At 36.8% G+C, this 22,837-nt stretch overlaps 2 protein-coding genes across 5 annotated transcripts in view; one reads left to right on the top strand and one right to left on the bottom strand.

Annotated features, from left to right (window-relative positions):
• LOC136873738 (cytosolic carboxypeptidase 1) overlaps positions 1-22,837 on the bottom strand; it is a 762,457-nt gene that overhangs the window by 250,137 nt on the left and 489,483 nt on the right. The gene's annotated exons all lie outside the window — the stretch shown is intronic.
• Positions 1,407-22,024, top strand: nw (narrow; the record flags this gene model as incomplete). Its single annotated transcript, XM_068227698.1, is given in 5 exon segments — positions 1,407-1,449; positions 1,628-1,810; positions 5,224-5,489; positions 7,225-7,367; positions 20,789-22,024. Coding segments are annotated over 5 exon segments (1,149 nt in total), but the record flags the coding sequence as incomplete, so codon positions are not given.

The following is a 22,837-nucleotide window of genomic DNA, read 5'->3' as shown; positions in this document are numbered from 1 at the left end:
GTTATCAAGGGCTTTTATTTAGAACTGGAGACAGGGTGTTGTTTGAAGTCGTTCTCTTCTCTGTGAGGAACAGAAAATACCTTGTTATAAACTGAGCATTTCCCACTTTAGTTTTACACGGAAGAAAATTATTCATTTTGATTCAAGCTCTCTCTGCCTTAACAAACACCATATCCGAAATTCGGAATTGGCAGGCAGACGGAATAAACACCATTGTTAAATTCCAATTCATTCACATTTTTGGAAATTCATGCCTTTGTTGTATAATTTAGTCTAACTCTATTTATTTTGCGTTGAACTCTCACAAGCATATACGAATAAAACACATCAAGGAAGTGTAGACGCAAGTCTAGTTAAAATACATGCTGAATTATATGATAGTTTTCTTTTGTATTTTTGTGCTCGAAGTGATGTTTCTGTACACGACACGACATCCTTATGATCTGGATGAGGGACATAAAGAAAGACGATAACAAAATGGTTGTTTTTTTTTACCGGTTCATATATATGAGATTTTGACCGTCCCGAATAGGGTCGATACTAGACAAGCTTTAATGGCTTCAAATATGGGACAGCTGGCAACTCTATAACAGAAAATGTGTATCATATGCAAAATAAGTATGGTAAACAAATGTGTTAAATTGTTTTAGCAAAAATAAACTCAATGTGGCAGAGAACAGGCTCGTAACTTAAAAATCCCAATATACTGTCGTGCTATTAATGAAGGTCTACAGCAAGAACTTGAAGACAAAGAAACAACCTCTTGTAATTTTTAAAAATCATAATCAAAAGCTACCATATTATCTGTTGAAATTTTCTCCTCATCTGGTCAATCAATCAATCAATCAATCAATCAATCAATCAATCAATCAATCAATCAATCAATCAATCAATCAATCAATCAATCAATCAATCAATCAATCAATCAATCAATCAATCAATCAATCAATCAATCAATCAATCAATCAATCAATCAATCAATCAATCAATCAATCAATCAATCAATCAATCAATCAATCAATCAATCAATCAATCAATCAATCAATCAATCAATCAATCAATCAATCAATCAATCAATCAATCAATCAATCAATCAATCAATCAATCAATCAATCAATCAATCAATCAATCAATCAATCAATCAATCAATCAATCAGTGAATTCATAATCTATTTGCTCATTTCAGTATAACCCTTCTTCACAGCTTTGATTTTTGAAATAATTTTACTATCTAAAACTACATATATCAGCATATTCCCTGCAACATACCATTAAAGAACATTAAACAATATTTTCTTATTATTTAATGCTACCTTTTTGTCTGGATCTATATGAAGGATTTAATTAGACTATATTTTTACAGACTGTTCTGTATCCATAGAAGTGAATGATAAACCTAAAAAATTGTATAATTCTCATTTTTAAAAACCATGATGAGTTGTGATTCAGGTTCATTCAAAATGAAGTGGCCTCTACCTCTGTACAAAATAAATTACGGGTTTCACAAAAAAAAAAAAATACTCATTAAATAAATAAATATGTAGCTTTGTCTTTAATCTTGCCTGTAGATAGCACATTTTACTTCATATATACTTTTTTTTTTTTTTTTTTTTTTTTTTTTTTACAGGCCAGAGGATCACCACAATCCAGCTGGATGGGGTTCAATATTTTGTCAGCCGCATGAACCCATACTCTCCAGCTCTCAACTACTTCCTCGCCTACCAGTATTGCCGATCTCTAGGACTACAGCTGGCTTCTTTTGAGTCCCGTGAGAAATCAGATTCACTCATGCAATATCTCCGTAATGCAGGTAAACCATCACCTCATGCACACTTGATTACAATTTGTTGGTTGGAATCAACTAGGCAAACAAATATATTATAATAATAATAATAATAATAATAATAATAATAATAATAATAATAATAATAATAATAATAATAATAATAATAATAATAATAATAATAAAATAAGCATTATTAACATAGAAATTTATACTCCATCTCTACATCAGCCACTTACAATGAGTGACCAAAAGTCATGGGAAAACACTGAATGTGATGTTAATGAGTTGCTCCTCCATGAGCCCTCAAAATGGCAGCAATACGGCGAGGCATCAACCCTTCAAGGTGTTGGAATAATTCTGGAGAGATCTGGACCCATGCATCTTGCACTGCTACCCACAGCTGGTCTTGTGTAGTTGGTGCGGTGTTCATGGAGTGTATACCAGCATCGACAGCATCCCATAAATGCTCGATTGGAATAAGATCGGGGAGGATCTGGAGGTCCAATCCATGGTCGAAACTCCACGGGAGTGCTCATACAAACCTTATGTGCCCCCACAGAGCGGTGACATGGTACATTGTCCTGTTGAAACATGGCATCATCATCAGGGTACTCTACGGCCAGAAAAGGATGCAAATGGTCTGAAAGCATGTTCACATAACGTGTACCTGTCAGCACACCCTGCACCTAGGAAATGGGGCTTAATTGCGACCATGAGAATGCCACCCAGACCAGAAATGAGCCACCTCCCGCCTGGACATAACCTTGTTGGCAAGCATGATCCATAGCTTCATGGGGCATACACCACACTCTCACGTGCCCATCAGCCCGACACAATTGGAACCGGAATTCATCAGACCATACCACATGCTGCCACTGTTCCATGGTCCACTGCTGATGTTTGCAGGCCCATGCATGTCGTTGAGCTCTGCGTCGAGGTGTTGGCTGGTGAAGCCTATGTGGTGCAGTTACCTCCTTACAGTCCTGGAAGAAATGGGTTCCTGACTCCCAGCATTCAACTGGACGGTGATCTGACTCACTGTAGCCCTTTGAGCGCCCAGTATGGTTCTGCGGAGGTGACGTGATGTCCGTTCGTTAAACAACTGTGGTCTTCCAGTACAGTGCTTTACATGGGTGGTAACATTCTATCTGCAATATTAAAGATCCACCCTCAACACTGATGATCTCAGAGACCCGAATTCACGTGTAATCTTCGCAATGGTATGACACATGTGCCGTGCGCCAATGATCATCCCACGTTCAAAGTCGGTTAACTCACAACATGTTGCCATTTTCACGACAATTGTGTCTGTGACAGATTGTTCAGCTACGCCACAGCTAGCCGCAATGCTCAGGGGTTATAGATGGCACATTTTCTAATGAGACACCCCTTCCCATAATGTTAGGCCACTCAGTGTAGACTTCATGTTGCTCCCTTTCAATCAGGGCTGATAGTTTCATTGTTTTGACCCTTAAAACAATGATCAACACAAAATCACATTCTTTTCAATTGTGACCACTTTGTCAACAATTATTTTTGGAAAAGGTTGTTAATACTTCAAGACAATTTGACCTGGGACAGAGTTAATTCACTGGCATGAAATCCACTCTGTCATGAAATTTTAGGTTGACAGTAGGGGCAAAGCACTAATATCTGGATAAAAAGATACATGCAGTGATCCAATGAAAATGATCTGAAAAGAGCTGCACAACTTCGAGGAATGCAGGAACCCAAATTTACTTTCTTATCGACGCAAATAGTTATTAAGCAACCATGATCCTGATCTGCACATTCAGAGAAAAATAAAGTACAGTCTGCCTACAAAGCTTGTCTATGAAGCATGTGTCTGTTAGGTTACCAGCCCAGAAGCTGGTTGGATCATCAAATAGCACTACCAGATGTTATGTGGTTATGGGAAAGCACAAAAACTGAAGGCAGTGCTAAAGTGAGGGGTAGGGAAGATAGGGAATGAAGTAGTTTGCCACTGTTTTCCTCATATGAAGGATGCAATAGGAGACAAATGAAAATGAGCACATCCATCAGTTTCCTAGCATTCAGCAAGTTATCTGAACCTTGCATTCAAGCTACCGTATTTCTACGGTAATAAAAGAAGAAAGTATTGTCTAAAATCTATGAAACTTCAAAAAATGACCACCCAAATCATACTGTTTTTGTATTTAAATCATTCCTAATCACAAAACGGCAAATGGTTACTTTCCACTCATATCAATGTACTAATGGCTCTGTCACTTCTGACAAGGTAGCTACGTCAACACATTTTCTAATACTGTACAGAGGAATACGAAATCTGTCAAAACGCACCGAAGCTTTAATGTCTCCATCCAACGACCACATATACAACAACACAATATTTTTTCTTCTGAAAAGTAGGTTCTATTACCTGTGCTGAGCTTCCAAACAAAAGAAGCAAGTAAAGTCAAATAATAAATTATTATAAATAAAATTTTATCACTCACATGTTCCTGCCATTTCACTGTTATTAAAAAACTTGTCTTCTACACATGATGTTTCCATGAAAACTGCTGAAGATTTTTTTCACTTTTAAAACTGAATGTCACTTTTCCAATCTCATACATCTTGCAAACTAAATGCATTACTGTTACTATACCTGCATCTCCTAGAGTAGTCCATAATTTTGAGGGTAAATAATAAATACTTAAAGATCATTCTATTAAAAAAAAGTACAGAAGTGATTTTCACAATCATATATGTTCACTCAAGTATCACAAGAAGATCTGCAAGCTGAAGACTTGAATACGAGCCGTAATAGTTATAAGAAACCATTATCAGGGAGATTTTAAATCAGATATCAACCATGCAAATGCAAAATTGTATCTTATTTCAATCTGAGGAGCAGTTTTCCATTCATAATCCAAAATAATTAATCACACCCATCAACAAACATCACACTATCAGGTGATGTCAGGCAATATTTAGTTATAAATAAAGCATGATGGGTTAAAGATCATGTCCACAGGCACTCAACTGACACAAAACATGGCAGACAAACAGAGTTACAAAGATATACAAAAGGCCAATAGAAGGCACATATTGTATTGTCCTTTGAGTACCTACTATGAGGGGCTTAAAAATCTGAAGCTGAATGGTGTGATTTCAGACCATGGTGACTTTTAGCAGCTATTCTGAGAATGGTCTTTCCAACACTTACAACAGAGAAATGCTGGTAAAGAATCATAATTCAAGTTCAGAGAAATACATCCCACATCTAGCCACAGTAATCATAGTTACACAATACTGCATACAGTATACTACAACAAATTATCAAAGGAAGTGTGTAAATGGGACTAAAGAAATCTAACAGTTTTTCAATATTAATAACCAGTTACATCCCTCTATCTTTCCCTGGGTACAATAATTCTTCCCTATATCTACACTCCCTGTGTTCTATGTAACAGGGTACAACAAGTTTGACTACTGGACATCAGGAAATCGTCTGGGTACAGACATGCTGCTGTGGATGAGTTCTGGCACACCTTTCAATACCACATTTGACTATATGAGAAAAGTGCCTACAAATGACTTGGAGAACAACCCCACCAAAGCCGAGGATGGTACCGCAGCCAGCAGTAGCTCAGATGATACAGTGACAAAGCCTGTGGTCAAAGAAGCCAGAAACAGACGTCCTGGAAGACAAAGGTAAGTATCACATAACCACACTGCAGTAGACCTACCTCATTTTCCACCTTGGTAAAAGTAGTGAAACTATAATGCTATTCATAGTAATATCATACTACATAGTACAGTTCTATATATAAAATCCCACAAGCATGTTTCTAAGAAGTGACTCCAAAATATTTACTACCAGTAGCTAAAAAATGGTCAGACAGGAAGGTGCCTTCACTTGCAGCATTTGCTACTATAGTACATGTTTCAGTTTCATTCCCTATCATCAATGTGTATTATTAATTCCTTCAGTGGATGATGGGCAGGCTCGAGTATTGGCCTCCAAAGCCAAACATTGCAGATTCAAACCAAGCAGAGTTTGTTGGAATTCTAGAAGGCAGAAAAAATTCATTTGGTACGCCATGTTATATGATGTTAACATTAAGATATTTGTGTTGAGGCATTCAGTGTTCACCAGACAAAACTGACATTAACTTCGATGCTTCATGTAGGCTATTATTAAAGAGGGCTGAAAGGGCATTTAATACTAACTGCCAGGTATCTTAATTATTTTTTCTTTTAAAATTTTGCTTTACGTTGCACTGACACAGATAGGTCTTATGGTGATGATGGGATAGGAAAGGGTTAGGAGTGAGAAGGAAGCAATCGTGGCCTTAATTAAGGTACAGCCCCGTCATTTGCACGGTCTGAAAATGGAAAACCACGCAAAACCATATTCAGGGCAGCCGACAGTGGGGTTCGAACGTATTATCTCCCGAATGCAAGCTGATTGCTACGTAACCCAAATCACACAGCCACTTACTTGTTGGATGCCAAGTATCAAGGAGACTGTTTCTAACCTGGAGAATAAATGCTGCCTGCTGGATTTCAGTGGCATTTCCTCCACTGCGGAACATTCTACATCAAAGGGGGAAAAATATTTGCAGAAATCAATCTTGGTACAAGATGCCTCCCAGCACAGATGTAACACCCATGGGTGAGATCATTAAAGATCAAAATGGTCCTAAAATGTTCTCTAACAATGATAAAAATGCTTTATAGGGCTTAAAATCATTAAAGACACAAAAGAATAAAACCTCTGTTGTGCAGTGTTCATACCGTTTGCTATCTTGCTAGTCTCGGGTATAATTTCAAGAACTGCTTTACGATATTTCTTTGAGACATGGGTCTGGAATGGGACTGACTAAGCCTAGAGTAATCTGACTCAAAACATATGCATGAAAATTGTTCATAATAATGGGTGGGGATCTCTTCTTGACAACAAAATACCCAGTGCTATCTTAAGGAAGGCACTCATTGGTCAGCAGACTTGGCTAAACAGATGTTTATAATCATTACAGGGTTATACTTCCTTTTTCTTGTTTTTGTCTGGTTTATTTGTATGATTGAGTGACTAGTTGACTTCCAAAGGAACATCAAAGATAATAACATTGCTACACTTTCAATTAGGTACAGCAGCAAATTTTAGAATCCTAGGTTTTCTTTTCTCATTAGGATACACAAAGAACATCAAAAACTTATGACAAAAAATCTTGTTACTCTTATGATAAAAGAAAGGATTTAGTTTAAAAATCAAACACAAAATAATTACAGCTCAATTTCTAATATTTAAAAGAAAAGAAAGTGATATGATCCAGTCAGCTATCCAGACACCATGTTTTGCGATGATATGTTTTTTCTAATAATTCTTGTTGTTTTTCAAAACTTTGCACTAGTAACTAAATATTTTGTATTTTTACTAACATACTACATGAAATTACAGTATTGACGAGATCATCTCTGGTTGTGTGGCCCTGAAAGCTCCAACGCTCGAGTGGGACACAGATGACTGTCTTGAAGTGAAAGACTTCATTTGTGAACAGACACGTTGTTACTACTACAACTATGGCTCCATCCCAGTTTCTCCAGCCCAGGGGTAAGCAGGTGAGAACAGAATTAATGCTTTCTTATCCACTTCAGAATAAATGAGGCTTTAACCACTGCAATGGCACCCTTCACTGCTTTCTTCCTACAGCCTGTTTGTAGTTAGTAGCACATTAACATACGGTTGAGGGGTATGGTAGTTTGGGATAATAACATGGAATTAAAGGAAAAATAATATTCTCAGAATAGTGCAGTGAAATTTGTTCACACAGCCATTCTAGAATCTTCAAACATTCTGCGATAGACATTATTCTGAAAGTAATAACAGTTCAATACCCCACAGAGTAATAACTGGGCTGGTATTCTGTTTTCCTTCTAATGGAAAATCTTCCTTGACTTTTTAGTGTAAAGGTTATCTAAGGTGATGGAGTGGATTAACATTCAAATTGACACTGAGACCATATTTCCACAAGAAAAAAGAGTCATTAATGAACTTGCGTACAAATGATACTGAAATAACAACAAGATTGTTGAACTTCACCAGAGATTTTACAAAGATGCTACTGAAGTTTACAATCATAAAATATATTAGACTAGGAAATCCATAAAATGAATTTTCATACTCAGTAAAAATTATAGGTGTAAACACTGAAAACCACAGTAGCAAAGATAAAATGTTCTCTTCCCCTCCACTGGTGTGGTGGCTAGCAGAGCAAAGAGGGAAAAATCTTAAATCTACAAAGACTGTTTGGGGAAATTCATAAACACTAGAGACTTAACTGAAAAACCCAAAATGCTATTCCACAGAAAAATGCACATTATTTTTCTAGATATAGGCCCAAGTCTAAAACAGGTAATAAGAAGATTTGTCAATAAGAGAAAATTACCACATGTTGTTTATTTCAAGCTACTAAAGATATTTGATAATAAGCAAACAGAGAGCATATCAGAAGTATCGGAAACTTACAGGAATATCATAATTTACAATTCACGGAGTTTAACTCACCTTTGACCCTTTCATGACAGCAGAGCTTAAAGTATTTTGAAAAGAACTGGCAATGCAGACCAAAAATAATCTTAAATAGTGAGGCAATGATAACCACATCAAACTATATGTGTTTACAAAATGAAGTACGGTACTAAAAGGACTTCAAAACACACATTATGATATAAACTAATTTCAAGTAGTTTTATTTAAAGGTATACCATAGCAGCTAATTTCCACATTTTACTACTGACACAAGTCTACTTAAGTTATACTAAGCAGAAAGATCATGGCAATGGCTTTACCAAAATTGTCTCTCAAGTGAATCCTCTGATTTGAGTGAAGTTTTAATAGCCAGAAGGAGAAGAAGAAGAAGAAGAAGAAGAAGAAGAAGAAGAAGAAGAAGAAGAAGAAGAAGAAGAAGAAGAAGAAGAAGAAGAAGATTTAACATCCTCATTACTTAAGCACTAAAAAGAAAGATTTTCAACAGTTTTATTCTTTCCATCGCAATGTATAAAGTAGTATGACATCAACTGCCGTTGAGATTAATGGACTGTTTCTGTTAAACTTTGATACTGAACTCTAAAGTTAACAGGAAGATATATATTGCCAATAAACAGCAACAGAGATCTAATGAAGTGATACAGAGATTCAGACTGAAATTCTATTCATAAGCAAGTCAACCAATATGTAAGTAAACATGGTTGTCTCCTATGTATCATGGCTTGAACCAGTCTATAGATTTTTTGAGTATTTTCTTACAAAATTCATAAACACGAACTTTACATGAGGTATCAAAGCAAACTTCTTTATCATCCCATATTGTCTCCTATAAAAATTAGACAATACATATTAAAAATAATAATACTAGCAAGTATCACAAAAGGACTATGCCTTAACAGTATATTCAACGCTAACAAATTTTGATCTAACTGTTCATTTCTAGGCAAGACTTCAACTGAATTTATTTTGAGGAAGACCTGAAATTAGCTCCTGACAACAATTAAATAAGACAGTGTCACACAAAAGCTTCACTAACAATTTACTACAGAATGCCTGAAATATGCTTTTAGTTAACATTTACCTGCATACTTGTGCTGTACTTAAATGGTCTATATAATATTTAACTGAACCAAACCATACTCCAGAACATGACATTTTTCAAATGCCTTATCAAAATCTGCTAAAACGATATTTCCTAAGGAAATTTTAGCATTCCTGCTTCCACAGCTCAATCGTCAGTAATGAGAGAATGACCAAGAAGAGAAAACACTTTTCTTAGTCCAAACAAAAAGAAATGCTAACACGAAACTGTATAAGAAGCTATAATAAAAGAAAAAAAAGAAGACATTGTGATTTTTGTTTTAAGAGGAAGTACAACTAGGTAATCATCCTCCCTGAACAAATTAAGTGGTGGTGGTGGGGGGGGGGGGGGAAGAATTATTCAATGAACAAATTTCAAAATGAATTACAAAATAAAACAAAAAAATATTGCATTAAGCCAAAAAAGGTCACAAAGGCTTCCTTAGTGGAAATATCCATACACACTGATAGAATCCTGGAATCCTTACAAACATCCCTAAAGAAGGTAGATGGATCAAATTAGGATTTAAATTGAAATCTATGGATTAGAAGGTATCACCTGTTCACATACATGAGAAGATGAATCACTTAGAGCAATTTGAAATCTTCATAAATAGAAAAATGAGGAAATTTTGTTTATAAACATATAATCCAGTGAACAAACAGAGTTTGGGCCAGTGCTTAAAGCAACTCTGATGGACGCAATGGTATAAAACAAATATCATTCAACATATATGATTACAACATCAATAATTATGTGACAGAAAATCTTTTTAATGAATTTTAAGCTTAAGAATGGAATAGGCACAAAAATACAAATACAAAATACAAATAACCTATTAATGGCTACAAAATTAGGAAAATGAATCCAAAGTTATCCACATCTTGTTTTCACTTCTGACAGTATTAGTATTTGAGACAAAGGCATTCTATTCTATTTTTTGTCTACATTAAAAGAAGACAGATACAGTCAGAGATCAGCCTCATATGAATCCACTTTCAGCACTAGGCTTGATACTTGTTGTTTAAAGGGGCCCAACATCTAGGTCAATGGCCCCTTAAGCACTACGCTAGGTGTAGGTAAATCATGAGTGCTTCATGGGTCCTGTAATATCTGTTAATATGTTAATGATTCATAACAGAAAGTATCTTGCTGACTTGATTCAGTTTGAAAAAAATAAAAGAGGAGTTTGTTTCAGCAGCTCAAGGAAGTATCAAGTGAATGAGGATTAAAAAGAATCAAGCTGCAACATTCTTACGACTTGAGAAAACATCCTACAGAAGCTAAAGAATGCTCAAATAGTTTTAATGTAATACGTTTCACGTTTCATGCAGTGCCTTATAGAAGTCTAACCGATTTACTTCCTTAAATAAGACTAAATGTTTAATTAGAAGAAGAGTGTCCACTTCCGATTGCATTTTACAAGTCAAATCTTCAACTGCACAAGAAGGCTTTCGAAACAATTTGATGTTTAATGAAGCATTATCAAAATCTTGAAAACTATTCTGAAAATTGTCTTTTTAAGAGATCACTGCTAATGTAAAAGAAATAGAATATTATCTGATACATTTTATTTTATACTGAACTCAAGAAGGAAAACTGGGAATGCTTCATATGCACATACAAGTAAATACCCCACCCCACCTGCAGTTCCAAAATTAAGTTCGTTTTTTCAATCTGGTCCATGAGGAAAGATAAAAAAGGATGAGACAACAGTCCTCAGGGCTTAAGTTCCATACATTTCAAAACAACATTGTTTGCAAATAACTAATATCAATGATTACCAACAGCACAAATTATGATTTAAAACACGAGGACATCTGAAACCTACAGGCAAGGGAAGATATAACTTATTAGCCATTCATTTTAATCAAATGTCATGTTTAAAAATAATGAATGCTACATACAATGTTCATTATTTTTAAATGTAATATTTGAGCAGTGTTGTTCTTCAGTTTATTTTGAAATGGATAAGCTGTCACTAACTGAAATCTATCAAAAATGGTTACAGTTACTAATCAGTTGGTGACAGGCAACATAGATGCAAACATCATTTCAGTGTATTATTCTTCTCATTTACCACTTCAGAACTTTGACTACTACCACTTCAATACTACTAATGCTCAGTTGTTTAAATATACTGGTAAGATAAAAGATCAAGAAAGAAATTATTATTATTATTATTATTATTATTATTATTATTATTATTATTATTATTATTATTATTATTATTATTATTATTATTATTATTATTATTATTATTATGAATAATTTCTTTCTTGATCTTTTATCTTACCAGTATATTTAAACAACTGAGCATCTTTTCCAAACCTTTTTGATTAACTTCTGTATATGGTACATTATTATTTAATTTTGCATAAATATATTGAACAGTTGCTTTATACTGCAAACATGCCAACTTTCAAAAGTAGAAAAAGAAAAAGAAATAAATTAATGACATTTTGTGACATGTTACAATGCAATATTGACGTAATTGCATCAGTTCAAGAATACTCAACACATAGATACTACTCTCTAACATACATTTTTGTTACTCATTTATTTATTTATTTATTTATTTATTTATTTATTTATTTATGGTATTTATTTATTTATTTATAAATACTAAAATACTAAATTTTTACTATATATATTTTAAGGCTAAAAGTTATTTACAAAATTTTCTCTCTGGCTATACACAGAACTGAAGAAAAGAGACAAGGATTTTTGAACAGTACAAGAATACTACCTCCTAGTAAAGGGATTTACTAAGGGCGAAGACCCAGAGTCTTCAAGGCTGGCCACTCCGAATCTTATTTAGGAGTGTTGACGATTCTTACGGAGCGATTGCCAGTCCAAGAAACCAGATTTACTGATGACAAGGCTTTTGAATCGGAAGGTTACAGAATCATTAAGGGGAAGCCAGCATCTAGAAACACACAACTCCAGCATTTTTGGAATAGCTTTCTTAGTAAGACGAGATTCAGTGGACTCCATCACTAGCGAACGCCCCTCCATGCTGTCCTTCAGATGTGGAAACAAAGGATATTCCCTTGTAAATGTATATGCACCCCTAGTAATGAGGATAACAAGAAGAACCCTGAGATCATCCAAATCTTCTGGCAGATGCTAGAAGACGAGATCGGCAAGATTTCTGGTCACCACGCCAAGCTCCTGGTATCGTGTGAAAAAAGGACTTTATTAAAACTCCCACCTAATCAATACTATAAGTAAGACATAAATTCTTAATCTACCTCATTAGAAGTAGAACTAGTTTCGGTCAATATCTGACCATCCTCAGCTACATACAAAGCAACTTAAAAACTAAAAACACATTCCATATAAATTGATGTAACAAAAACAATATCAATATTACATAGTCTTCTCAGGTGAGTCCTATTAAAATGTACGTTCAATAAAAAAATTCCACACTGGATAACTATAAAAATTTCTTTGAGATTTGTCCTATGAATTATGAGAAAAACATTTTTTTAAGGGAAGTTAGAAAGGTTCTAATTGTCATTCAACAAACTGCACTGTCCTTAACTAGTTCTTGAAAAAGTACTGTACATTTATGTCTTGAAGTAGAAACAAACACCTTATTTACAAAATTTTGTTGTTGACAGGTAACTGGCAAAAGTAATGCATACAATCTCCCATAATTTTGTGTTATAAAACTACCACTGACAGTGGTAATACTTCGTTGTTACAAAAGGAAGAAAGCTGGTGGGGCCTTATGAAAAGCAGATTACCGAGCTTTGGAAATGAGACATAGCTCTCATAGTGCATTGGCACTGCTGGTGGCTTCAAATAGCCTATGCAGTGGCCTCCACGGTATGCACTAGCCTTGCGTCTTGGGTGGTGTGCTAAGTCCCAACTGACGAGCCTAACTTAGCACACGAGGGCGAAACACAGGCAACCAAGAATGAGTTAGCTGGAAAATTTATAATGTCCAATAACGGACCATTATATTGGTATTATAAATTTACTCATTCAGGACAAATATTTTAGGTTCCCTATGGGAATCAACTCTGCATCACTCGATAGCTGCAGTCGCTTAAGTGCGGCCAGTATCCAGTATTCGGGAGATAGTAGGTTCGAACCCCACTGTCGGCAGCCCTGAAGATGGTTTTCCATGGTTTCCCATTTTCACACCAGGCAAATGCTGGGGGTGTACCTTAATTAAGGCCACGGGCGCTTCCTTCCCACTCCTACTTCTTTCCTGTCCCATCATCGCCGTAAGACCTATCTGTGTCGGTGCGACGTAAAGCAAAAAAAAGTAGGCCTAAAAAGGATACTATGCGTTGTTTAAAGGTCAAATGGACTGATATGGAATTGGGAAATCAAACTGTGTCTCAATCCATTAGGTTCCAGGATGGGGACATGACTGGTACAGCAATGTACAGACAAAACTCTTATTTTATATATATATATAGATTAGGTGTAAGTTTTAATAAAGTCCTTTTTTTTCACATGAAACTGGGAAATCAACACGTATAATGAAAATTATAAACTATAAAGCTCCTGGTAGGCGACTTCAATGCCCAACTGGGGAAGGAATAAAGGTACCGAGACATAGTGGGACGTAAACAGTGCATAGATGTGCAAACACCAACAGTAAGCGCTTAATAGAACTGTGATGATGATGATGATGATGATGATGATGATGATTATTATTATTGTTTGTTGTTTAAAGGACCACAACATTTAGGTCATCGGCCGAACAGGTGTAAGTTGTATCAGATGAGGATCATGTCCACAGTTTTTTCTAGAAAACAGAAGTACCAGACCACCTGGCGGTCACCGAACCTTGCAATTGTAGACCACGTTGCAATCAGTGAAAGAAACAGGAAAGAGATCATGAACGTGAGAGTTTGTAAAGGATGGAATATCGACTCTAATCACTTCTTCACCCAAATAAAGACTAGATTATTACCTAAGTGATAAGTACCTTCTAACACAGCCCCAACGAGGATTCATTCCCAGTTCCTCCGTGATAATAAAGAATGCTTTGCAACTGGCATCTTGCAAAGAGAGATGAATGATTGGAACCAACTGAAGTCCACAATATGCAAGACCTTGAATAATCTCGGATAACCTCAAAGGAAGCGACGTCACAGATGCTGGAATACCTAGTGTGACCATGCAGTCAACGAGTGAGCAACAGCCTGGATGAAGCGAAATTCAACTAAGGGACAAGAAGACTGGGAGGATTTCACAAAGGTACAAAAACTGCCAAGCAAGACCATGTAATGATCTGTCGAGGCTAGAAAAGTTGAATGAAGAATTAAGAAGATACAACACTAGAAACTTCCATTGAACATTCAAAGAGGAACTCACAGGATATAATCCACCATGCCTTCACTTCAAGAACACAGAAGAAAAGTTGGTTACCTGTAACCATGTGAACATGCAATTTCTGGCAGACTACTTCAACCAGTTGCTCAAATGCCAAGAACCCAAGGGAAGACTACCTGTGGTAGACACAGTAAATGTCTGCCTCTCATCTGAACCACCTACTTTTCAGCAAATAACTACCACTATCAACTGCCTCAAGAATAACAAGGCACCCTGGGAAGATGGCATAATTCCAGAAGCCCTTAAAGCAGGCGGAACTACGATCCCAGAGGTCATACACCGGATCCTGGTTGACTGCTGGGAGACTGGCAGGATACCTGATGACTGGAAGACAGCTCCAATACACCCACTGCACAAGAAAGACGACCGAAGTGATGTCAGCAACTACCAGGGAATAGCCTAGGAATTGCCAATAGCCTACAAAGTTCAGCCTAGGATTCTACAGGACAATGTGGAGAGCCAGTGTGGCCACACAATTGCTGAATATCAGGGAAGATTTCGGTGAGGACAGTTCTGCACTGAGCAGATCTTCAACCTGAAAACTATTCTCCAATTAAAACATGTGAGGGGAGTGAGTCTCACCATGGTATTCATTGAATTTGCAAAGGCTTGTGACTCAATTGACCACCAAATACTGTTCTCAGTGCTGCGAGAAGAAGAAGTGGATTACAACACACAACCTCACTGAACAGACTCTCACAGACACCTCCTCCAAGGTAAAATTCAGAGGAGAGCCATCTAGGAGTTTCAAGATTACAACTGGTGTGAGACAAGGAGATGCCTTTCGCCTATTCTCTTCAATCCAGTGCTCGACAAAGTCATAAAGAATCAGATCAAAAATTGGATGTATGGCTTTTCAGGCGTTTGCTCTATTAACCAGCATTTCGTCTTAGGTCTGACACTAGACTCGTCAGAGTGGGATGTGTCAGACCCTACCCACTGATGCTGGGGTGTATGCAGATGAACTTATCAGAAGCCTCTTATGTGGCACAGTCTGATAACTGGATACAGGAGATAAAACTCCACAATGGAATTAATGCCCGCCTAGCAATTCCAAATGGTAATACTAAATTTAGGGAATTTAGTATTGTCTTGTCTTGGCAACAATGACGATTGTAGATTTGAACTTGAAACTACTATGTTTCGCTTATGGCTCTGTTAGCATTAGCAATGATCACCATGCATTATTGTGTCCCAGAATTTCTTAAGTATTTGATGTAAATATAGATAATAATAAAGTATTAATTGTCTTCTGTATATGTTTTACATCATGAGCTACCAGAGAGAGGTTGTTTTACCAGCAAACAAACAAGTCGAAAGACATATCCTCTGCAAAATTCATGGGCCAATAGTGTTCCCGGATGGAACCTACTGACTGAAAGCAAACTCTGAACTGTACCAACAGTTAAAACAGCCAACACTTGCATGTGACATAGGCGGCCAAAGTTTTATGGGCACCTTCTGAGAACGAACAACGGTGGGCTTATGAAGAAGATCTTATCACTCATTAGAAACTACAAGACTGGAAGAATGTGTCTCAATGAAAAAAGACTTAGCTTCTACTCGTATTTCTGATACTGATATCTCAGATCACCCCAAATTTTGTAAAATGCTAAACTTGTGGTCTCCTCTACCAAAGATTGTTAAATCTTGCAAACCTCTTTCACAGGAATGAAAGGAAAAACTAATAGCAGGGCTCAAGAGGTACTGGGAACGAAAACTAGCATCCAAAAAGAATTACAGCAGTCACCACTAGAAAAGGCCCTTGGTCACATGGGGAGAGAGGAGATGACAATGTCTGTCTTACTCCTTGTGACAGTTCTCAGCCCTACTTTACAAGCACGAGCTCAGGCTCCTGAACATCGTTCACTGGTCTGCCAGCTTCCTTCTCAATCACCCTATAAATTATCTCTTGCGCTTGTCTATGGATTATTGCATGCCGTTTACCCTCTTTTGCCATCTCACAGTTGATAAACAATAACACCACAACACTCAATACAAGAAAACATTCACTTAAAACTGACAAAGTGGAGAAATATCACTAAAACTTGAACCAGTACCTCACACAGCGGTCATCATGCCAATACTGCATGCTCTTTGTTGAAGGTCATGTTATTTACCAACGCACACACCAGGCCAAGGGCCTTCTGAAATGGTGACTGCTATAGTCATAAGCGCTCCCTAGTGAGCATAAATCTTTAATAACTATACCTCCTCTCAGGTTCAGTGGGAGAGTGGGAGGAAGGATGAAAATTTAGGAATCCCGTGCTTAAATTAGGAGAGTTGGCATGTTTGATAACATAACAAATGATTTGCAATGGATGAGTAGTATTTCACATATTTATGGTGAATATAATACTATAATACTAATATATATAATACTGTAATAATATGGTGAATATAATACAATTACACAGTTTTAAAAAATTAGGCCAAAATGTTTTGTAATGTCTGGTATGTGAACATTAATTTGGTAGATGGGGTTCCAATGTTGTACAGCATACCTTGAGACCTTCGATACTCAGGGTATGTCAAATCGAAGTTATACTCCATCTGTAGGCGTAGCAATGCATTAAACTGTCAGGTGACCCCTCAAAACAAAGTGAATAGTGGTGCATCCGTGTGTCGTTGTGGGGTACACAGACTACTGCGGTCATTTGAGCACATCCCACGAGACATCTTAACAAGATTCAAGTCGCAAGGGCCGTCACTTTCATTCAGGAAGGAGCGAGCTCGATAGCTGCAGTCGCTTAAGTGTGGCCAGTTCCCAGTATTCGGGAGATAGTGGGTTCGAATCCCACTGTCGGCAGCCCTGAAAATGGTTTTCTGTGGTTTCCCATTTTCACACCAGGCAAATGCTGGGGCTGTACTTTAATTAAGGCCATGGCCGCTTCCTTTCCAATCCTAGCCCTTTCCTGTCCCATCGTCGCCATAAGACCTGCCTGAGTCGGAGTGACGTAAAGCAACTAGTAAAAAAAAAAAAAAAAAAAAAAAAAAAAAAAAAAAAAAAAAAAATATTATAAAAAATCATCCAGGAAGGATGGACTTTTTGTCGTGTTGCTGTGGATCTCAATGTCTCTCCGTCAGTTATTCAATGCTTAAGGAATTGCTACAATGAGACAGGCCAGTTCAGAAGGAGGGCTGGACAAGGTCGTGGATGCATGACAACCCCACAGGATGACTGATATCTGACCATCTGTGCGTTGCGACGTCGTTCAGTAACGGCCAGAGAACTGCAGCAAGACCTCAGGAGGATCACTGGTGTCTCGGTGTCTGACCAGGCAGTAAGGAACAGGTTAAGAGAAGTGTCCTTACGACCCAGACGTCCTGTTCGAGTGCCTGTTTAACACAGCAACATCGCGCAGCTTGCCTTCTGTTTGCACGTACCCATGTCAACTGGTAACTTCGCCAATGGAGACCTGTATTATTCACAGACGAGTCCAGATTTCCCCTGACACAGCGTGATGGACGTCAACGTGTATGGAGGTACCGTGGTGAGCAGTGAATGCCAAATGTTGTCCATGAAGGCGACCGATTCGGACAAGGTTCTGTGGTGGTGTGGAGTGGCATTAGTATTGATGGCCATACGGATCTTATCGTCGTCCGTGGTAATCTTACCGCCGCGGGGTACATCAAGCGGATACTGCTACAGCATGTCTTGGTTGCTGCATACGGTGTTGGCCCTGGTCGTACTCATGAACAACAATGCCAGGGCTCATGTAGTGTGCATCGCCAGAGCTGTCTTGCGAGAGCTGGACATTCAAGAGATGGAATGGCCAACAATGAGTCCCGACCTTAATCCCATCGAGCATGTATGGGATAGGCTTGACAGAAGTGTTCGTGGGCGTCCTGTTCCACCACAGACCCTCCAAGACCTCAAACAGGCTCTTATTGAAGAATGGGACCTGATACCATAATGTGACCTCTGTTGATTTATACAGAGCATGCCACATAGGTGCCAAGCTGTGATAAATGCTTGTGGAGGACATACACCACACTGAAGCTCTCCAACTGTGACAAAAATCCACCCTGGAGGACTGTTATCACTCTGTTTTCACTCCTATTTGGACATTTCTGCTTGTGTTCTGAAAATGAATGCGAATTCATCGATGTTCTTTTGTATACATCAATGGTAGAGAATAAAGGTTTAGTTGGTAATAAACGTGGGTGTGAGGTATTGTTTTGTGGAGCATGGCATACATTCAAAAACAGGTTCCCCTAATTTTTTTGAACTGTGTATATTGAATCTGTAAGTAACTTTACAGAACATATATCAAAATTTTCTTTAGAATTTTGCAGAAACAAATTCCCACCAGTAAATTCATTGATGAAAATGCTAGAGCAACTACCATCAAACAGGTTTCATAACTTAATGCCATAGTGTTCTCTGTTGTAGTGTGTAAGGCCATTCTGATGAGAAATGCTGGGTAATAAACAAGTTTGAAACTAATATAAGGGCTAAATAAGTTATCACAACTAAAGTATGTTCATGATGGCAAAAAACTAACCTCAACTCCAGTATGGTAATAACATTCATTCTCTAATCACAGTGTAGCTTATTAGTGTAAGCCAAACCTTAGTTATCAACAACAGAGCAATTAAGAAAGGAGTTTTCTTGGTGAAAATAGAAGCCTCCATTTAGGCCAGCAACACTCGTAACCATGTGCATAAAGTTGTATCTCATGGTAGAACTCCAAAGTCATCTGGAGTGGTTGCATCCAGCAAACAATATAGGGAATTTTCTAGGCTCAAAGAGGCATACACATTAAGGGTATGTTGTTACAAAGTATTTCCTACATAATAATTACAGTTTCATATACTTGTGGACTTCAAATAGACTATATAAACTAAATTCCAGAAAGTGACAGTAACATGGGGAAACCAAGGAAATCACTCTCCCACTTATAAAATGAACATGAACACAAGTGGCCATGTAGTTTAAAATTAAATTTGTGTATGATGTATCTCAATAGGAGTTTTAGAAAAATACGGTAATGCAGTCTAGAGAGTAATTCAATTATCTCGAAAATACAGTACTTACAAGTGTAGTAAATCAACCTTTAAAAAATAAATAAACAAGAGTAACATACATTGTCAAGGACATGACTGACACACATACTGCAGACTGGAACAATTTAAGTAAGAAAAATTTCAATGTTACAGTTTCATCCATAAGAGACAGATCTATATCAATCTTATACAAGACTCTTCACCCTGACTAACTGATGAAGCCATAACATTTACATATTACTTATTTTTAATCTGCAATGTAGATACCTTTCTCATCCTTGTCAATATAAGCTGCTCTTTCTCTTGATTTTGTCCTTTAACTTCTTGATTCATAAACTGTTTCATGTCTTTACACAAGAATTTATTATAATTATTTAATGCCAATTTATGTATGCAGTAAGGACTGAAAATGTGAAATTTAACAGAAGCTACTATCCTCTAAAGTCAAATCTAAGCATCTTGTTATAATAACTGTTAGATTTAAAAAAGGTCATTTTTATAAGAACTCAGTCCTCATCAAGATGTGTAATAATTCATTCTCATATTAATACAGCTGACTTCAAGTAATGTTAGAGAAAAGGATTGGAATCTTTTTCCACACTCTTCTATAATTGAATCTATAATTGAATATTACAAACTATAACTGCTCATTTAATCAGTAAAGTACTATATTTTTTTCTGGTAATAACACACCTTTTGTTTGTTAAACAATTGCATTACTTCATAAAATTCTGATATCAAGGCTAGAGTATTCCCATTACGAAGCTAACCTTACATAATGTTTGCCGCTAAGTAACACCCATTCACAAGATTCAGTTAAAAATATGGCAGCTGAGTTTCTAAAAACTTTTAATGGTTGGCTCGTGAAATGAAACATGCCTATACATTTCCATAATAGATATTTCACCCTCTAGTGCACAATTTAATTAAACATTGTGACATTAAAAATATTTTTTAAGAAGTATGTACATTTTGACTTATATTCAGTTATTCACTTTTAATATATTCTTTAAAAGGATGTTTTTACTATTCTCAGGAAACAGAAAGCGAAACCTACGCTTCCTCCACTAACCTCCACATCATCGTCATCATCACCAACAGAAACATCGACAACTGAAACTCAAACAACAACCACGACAGTAACAAGCGACAAAACTGCTGACAGCTCCCCGTCAGAGGACACGACAGTGAATCGGCGGATCACTCTCAGGCCTGTAGCAGCTGAAGACAGTCTGCCCTCCACAACAATCAATCCCCTCGGTTCTACTGCTGAGCGAGCTCATCATTTCGCTTCAAGGAAGTTCCCTGAGAAAGAGTCTGATGCCAATGTAGTGTACGTGACAGCAGTAGGAGCTGAAAGTATCAAGGACCAAACACTGGCATATTTTGAAAACTCTAGTACAGTTCCACCAAGCACAACCAGGTCATTTAAAGTAGACAAAGCTGTTCAGACATCAGTCAGTAGTAGAACCCGTATTGCTCGCAGGAGGCACGTTATAGACCCTGTGTCTACTGATTCATCAAATAAGAAGGCTACCACAGTTGCTTGAAGTCAATTTTTTATTTAAAAAATATGCAAGGAAAAAGCCATGGCAGCAACAGATAAAAGTAATATTTGCACAATATGTTCACAGCAAAAAGTGTAGTTCCAGGTCTAGATTAGAATTAGCATACTAGCCAATTAGTAATCTACTCCCCTGCCTTTTTTAGCTTGGGAAAGAAAAGAAGGGATATATATTAGTGCATCCATTCTGCCTCAATGAACTGTGATATTCTACTTGAAGCTAAACAGAATTCTTTCAAAAGGAACAACAGTATTCACACTAACAATAGAACTAATTATTTAGGAAATAAGAATTTGTTAACACAGCTTAATACATTATAAGCAGAAAAAAAAAAAAGAGAACAATTTCTCTTAATGTGTGCTGCAATATGTCATCTATAAATATACACATATTAAGACTTAAATGGAGTGAACTTGCTACCAAAAAATTTAAAGTCTCATATTAACACAACCAATATGCAAAATACAGTTTGTGGAGGTACTGTTAACAATATCATCATCACATGTGCTACAAAGAGAATAGATTCTTCTGATATGAGACTAAATACTTATCAGCAGAAAGACTCAGTGATACAGGGCATTCCAGATGATAAAGGCCAAGAATGTGCCAACAAAGCAAAGTGCTTTTACTTTCACTTGGTGAATCTATCGTGCGTGTTGTATCCTTCCAAGGATGTCTCTATCGATCTCAATAGCACATCTCTGATATACAGCACAACATGCATAATTGATTCACAAATTTAGTTCATTTTAGGATAAGCCAACAGTATTTACGTTAGTTGCTTAGAATTAAAATACTTGGTATTTTATGAAAATGTAAACAAAAAATAAAGTTTAAAGTAAGACTAGATGTGATATAATTTCTTCCCTGTAAATTTTAAATCCCATATATTTCAAGTACAATTTTTGCAAGTATTTTGCTGTGTGCATACTTTATGCTGATGTTTTATTACATGAACTGTGGTAGAGTTGTGAATAATGAGACCAAAATGTCCAATTCACAACTTTAAATTCTATCAATATGCACACACATGGTGGTTCTGTGTATGCAAAGCAGTGTGAGTGAGGACTATCAGCTGTTTTATAGTAAGGAAAACTCATTAGTCTTTGTGAGAATTGGTAATCAACTGACAGTCTTACAAATGACAGCTATTATTCAATGTACTCCCAAAACTCAATGGAAAGAGTAGACAAGTGTATTTATTGGTTATGGATACAAGATTTGAATCCCAGCCATTACAGCAAGAATTCTGGAGTGGGGCACAGAAGGCAGTGTTCTGGCCACTTGTCTCCCATCCCGAGTATTCCAAATTTTGATTTTGGCAGTTTCAGGAGGGATTTTCAATAACACCACAAAATGGTGACAGGCTGAGCATCCGACCTTGAATCCCTGGGCAGATCCTGTTCTCCACTGGTTTCTCCACTGACCCCCATACATATTTGATTTTTCAAAAAACCTACAACAGCCATCCTGACAGTGTATTTTTATACTACTACTACTACTACTACTACTACTACTAC

The sequence above is a fragment of the Anabrus simplex genome, chromosome 5 (genome assembly GCF_040414725.1).
Source record: "Anabrus simplex isolate iqAnaSimp1 chromosome 5, ASM4041472v1, whole genome shotgun sequence".
Taxonomy (NCBI): Eukaryota; Metazoa; Arthropoda; class Insecta; order Orthoptera; family Tettigoniidae; genus Anabrus; species Anabrus simplex.
This window is presented reverse-complemented; position numbering and strand designations above follow the sequence as displayed.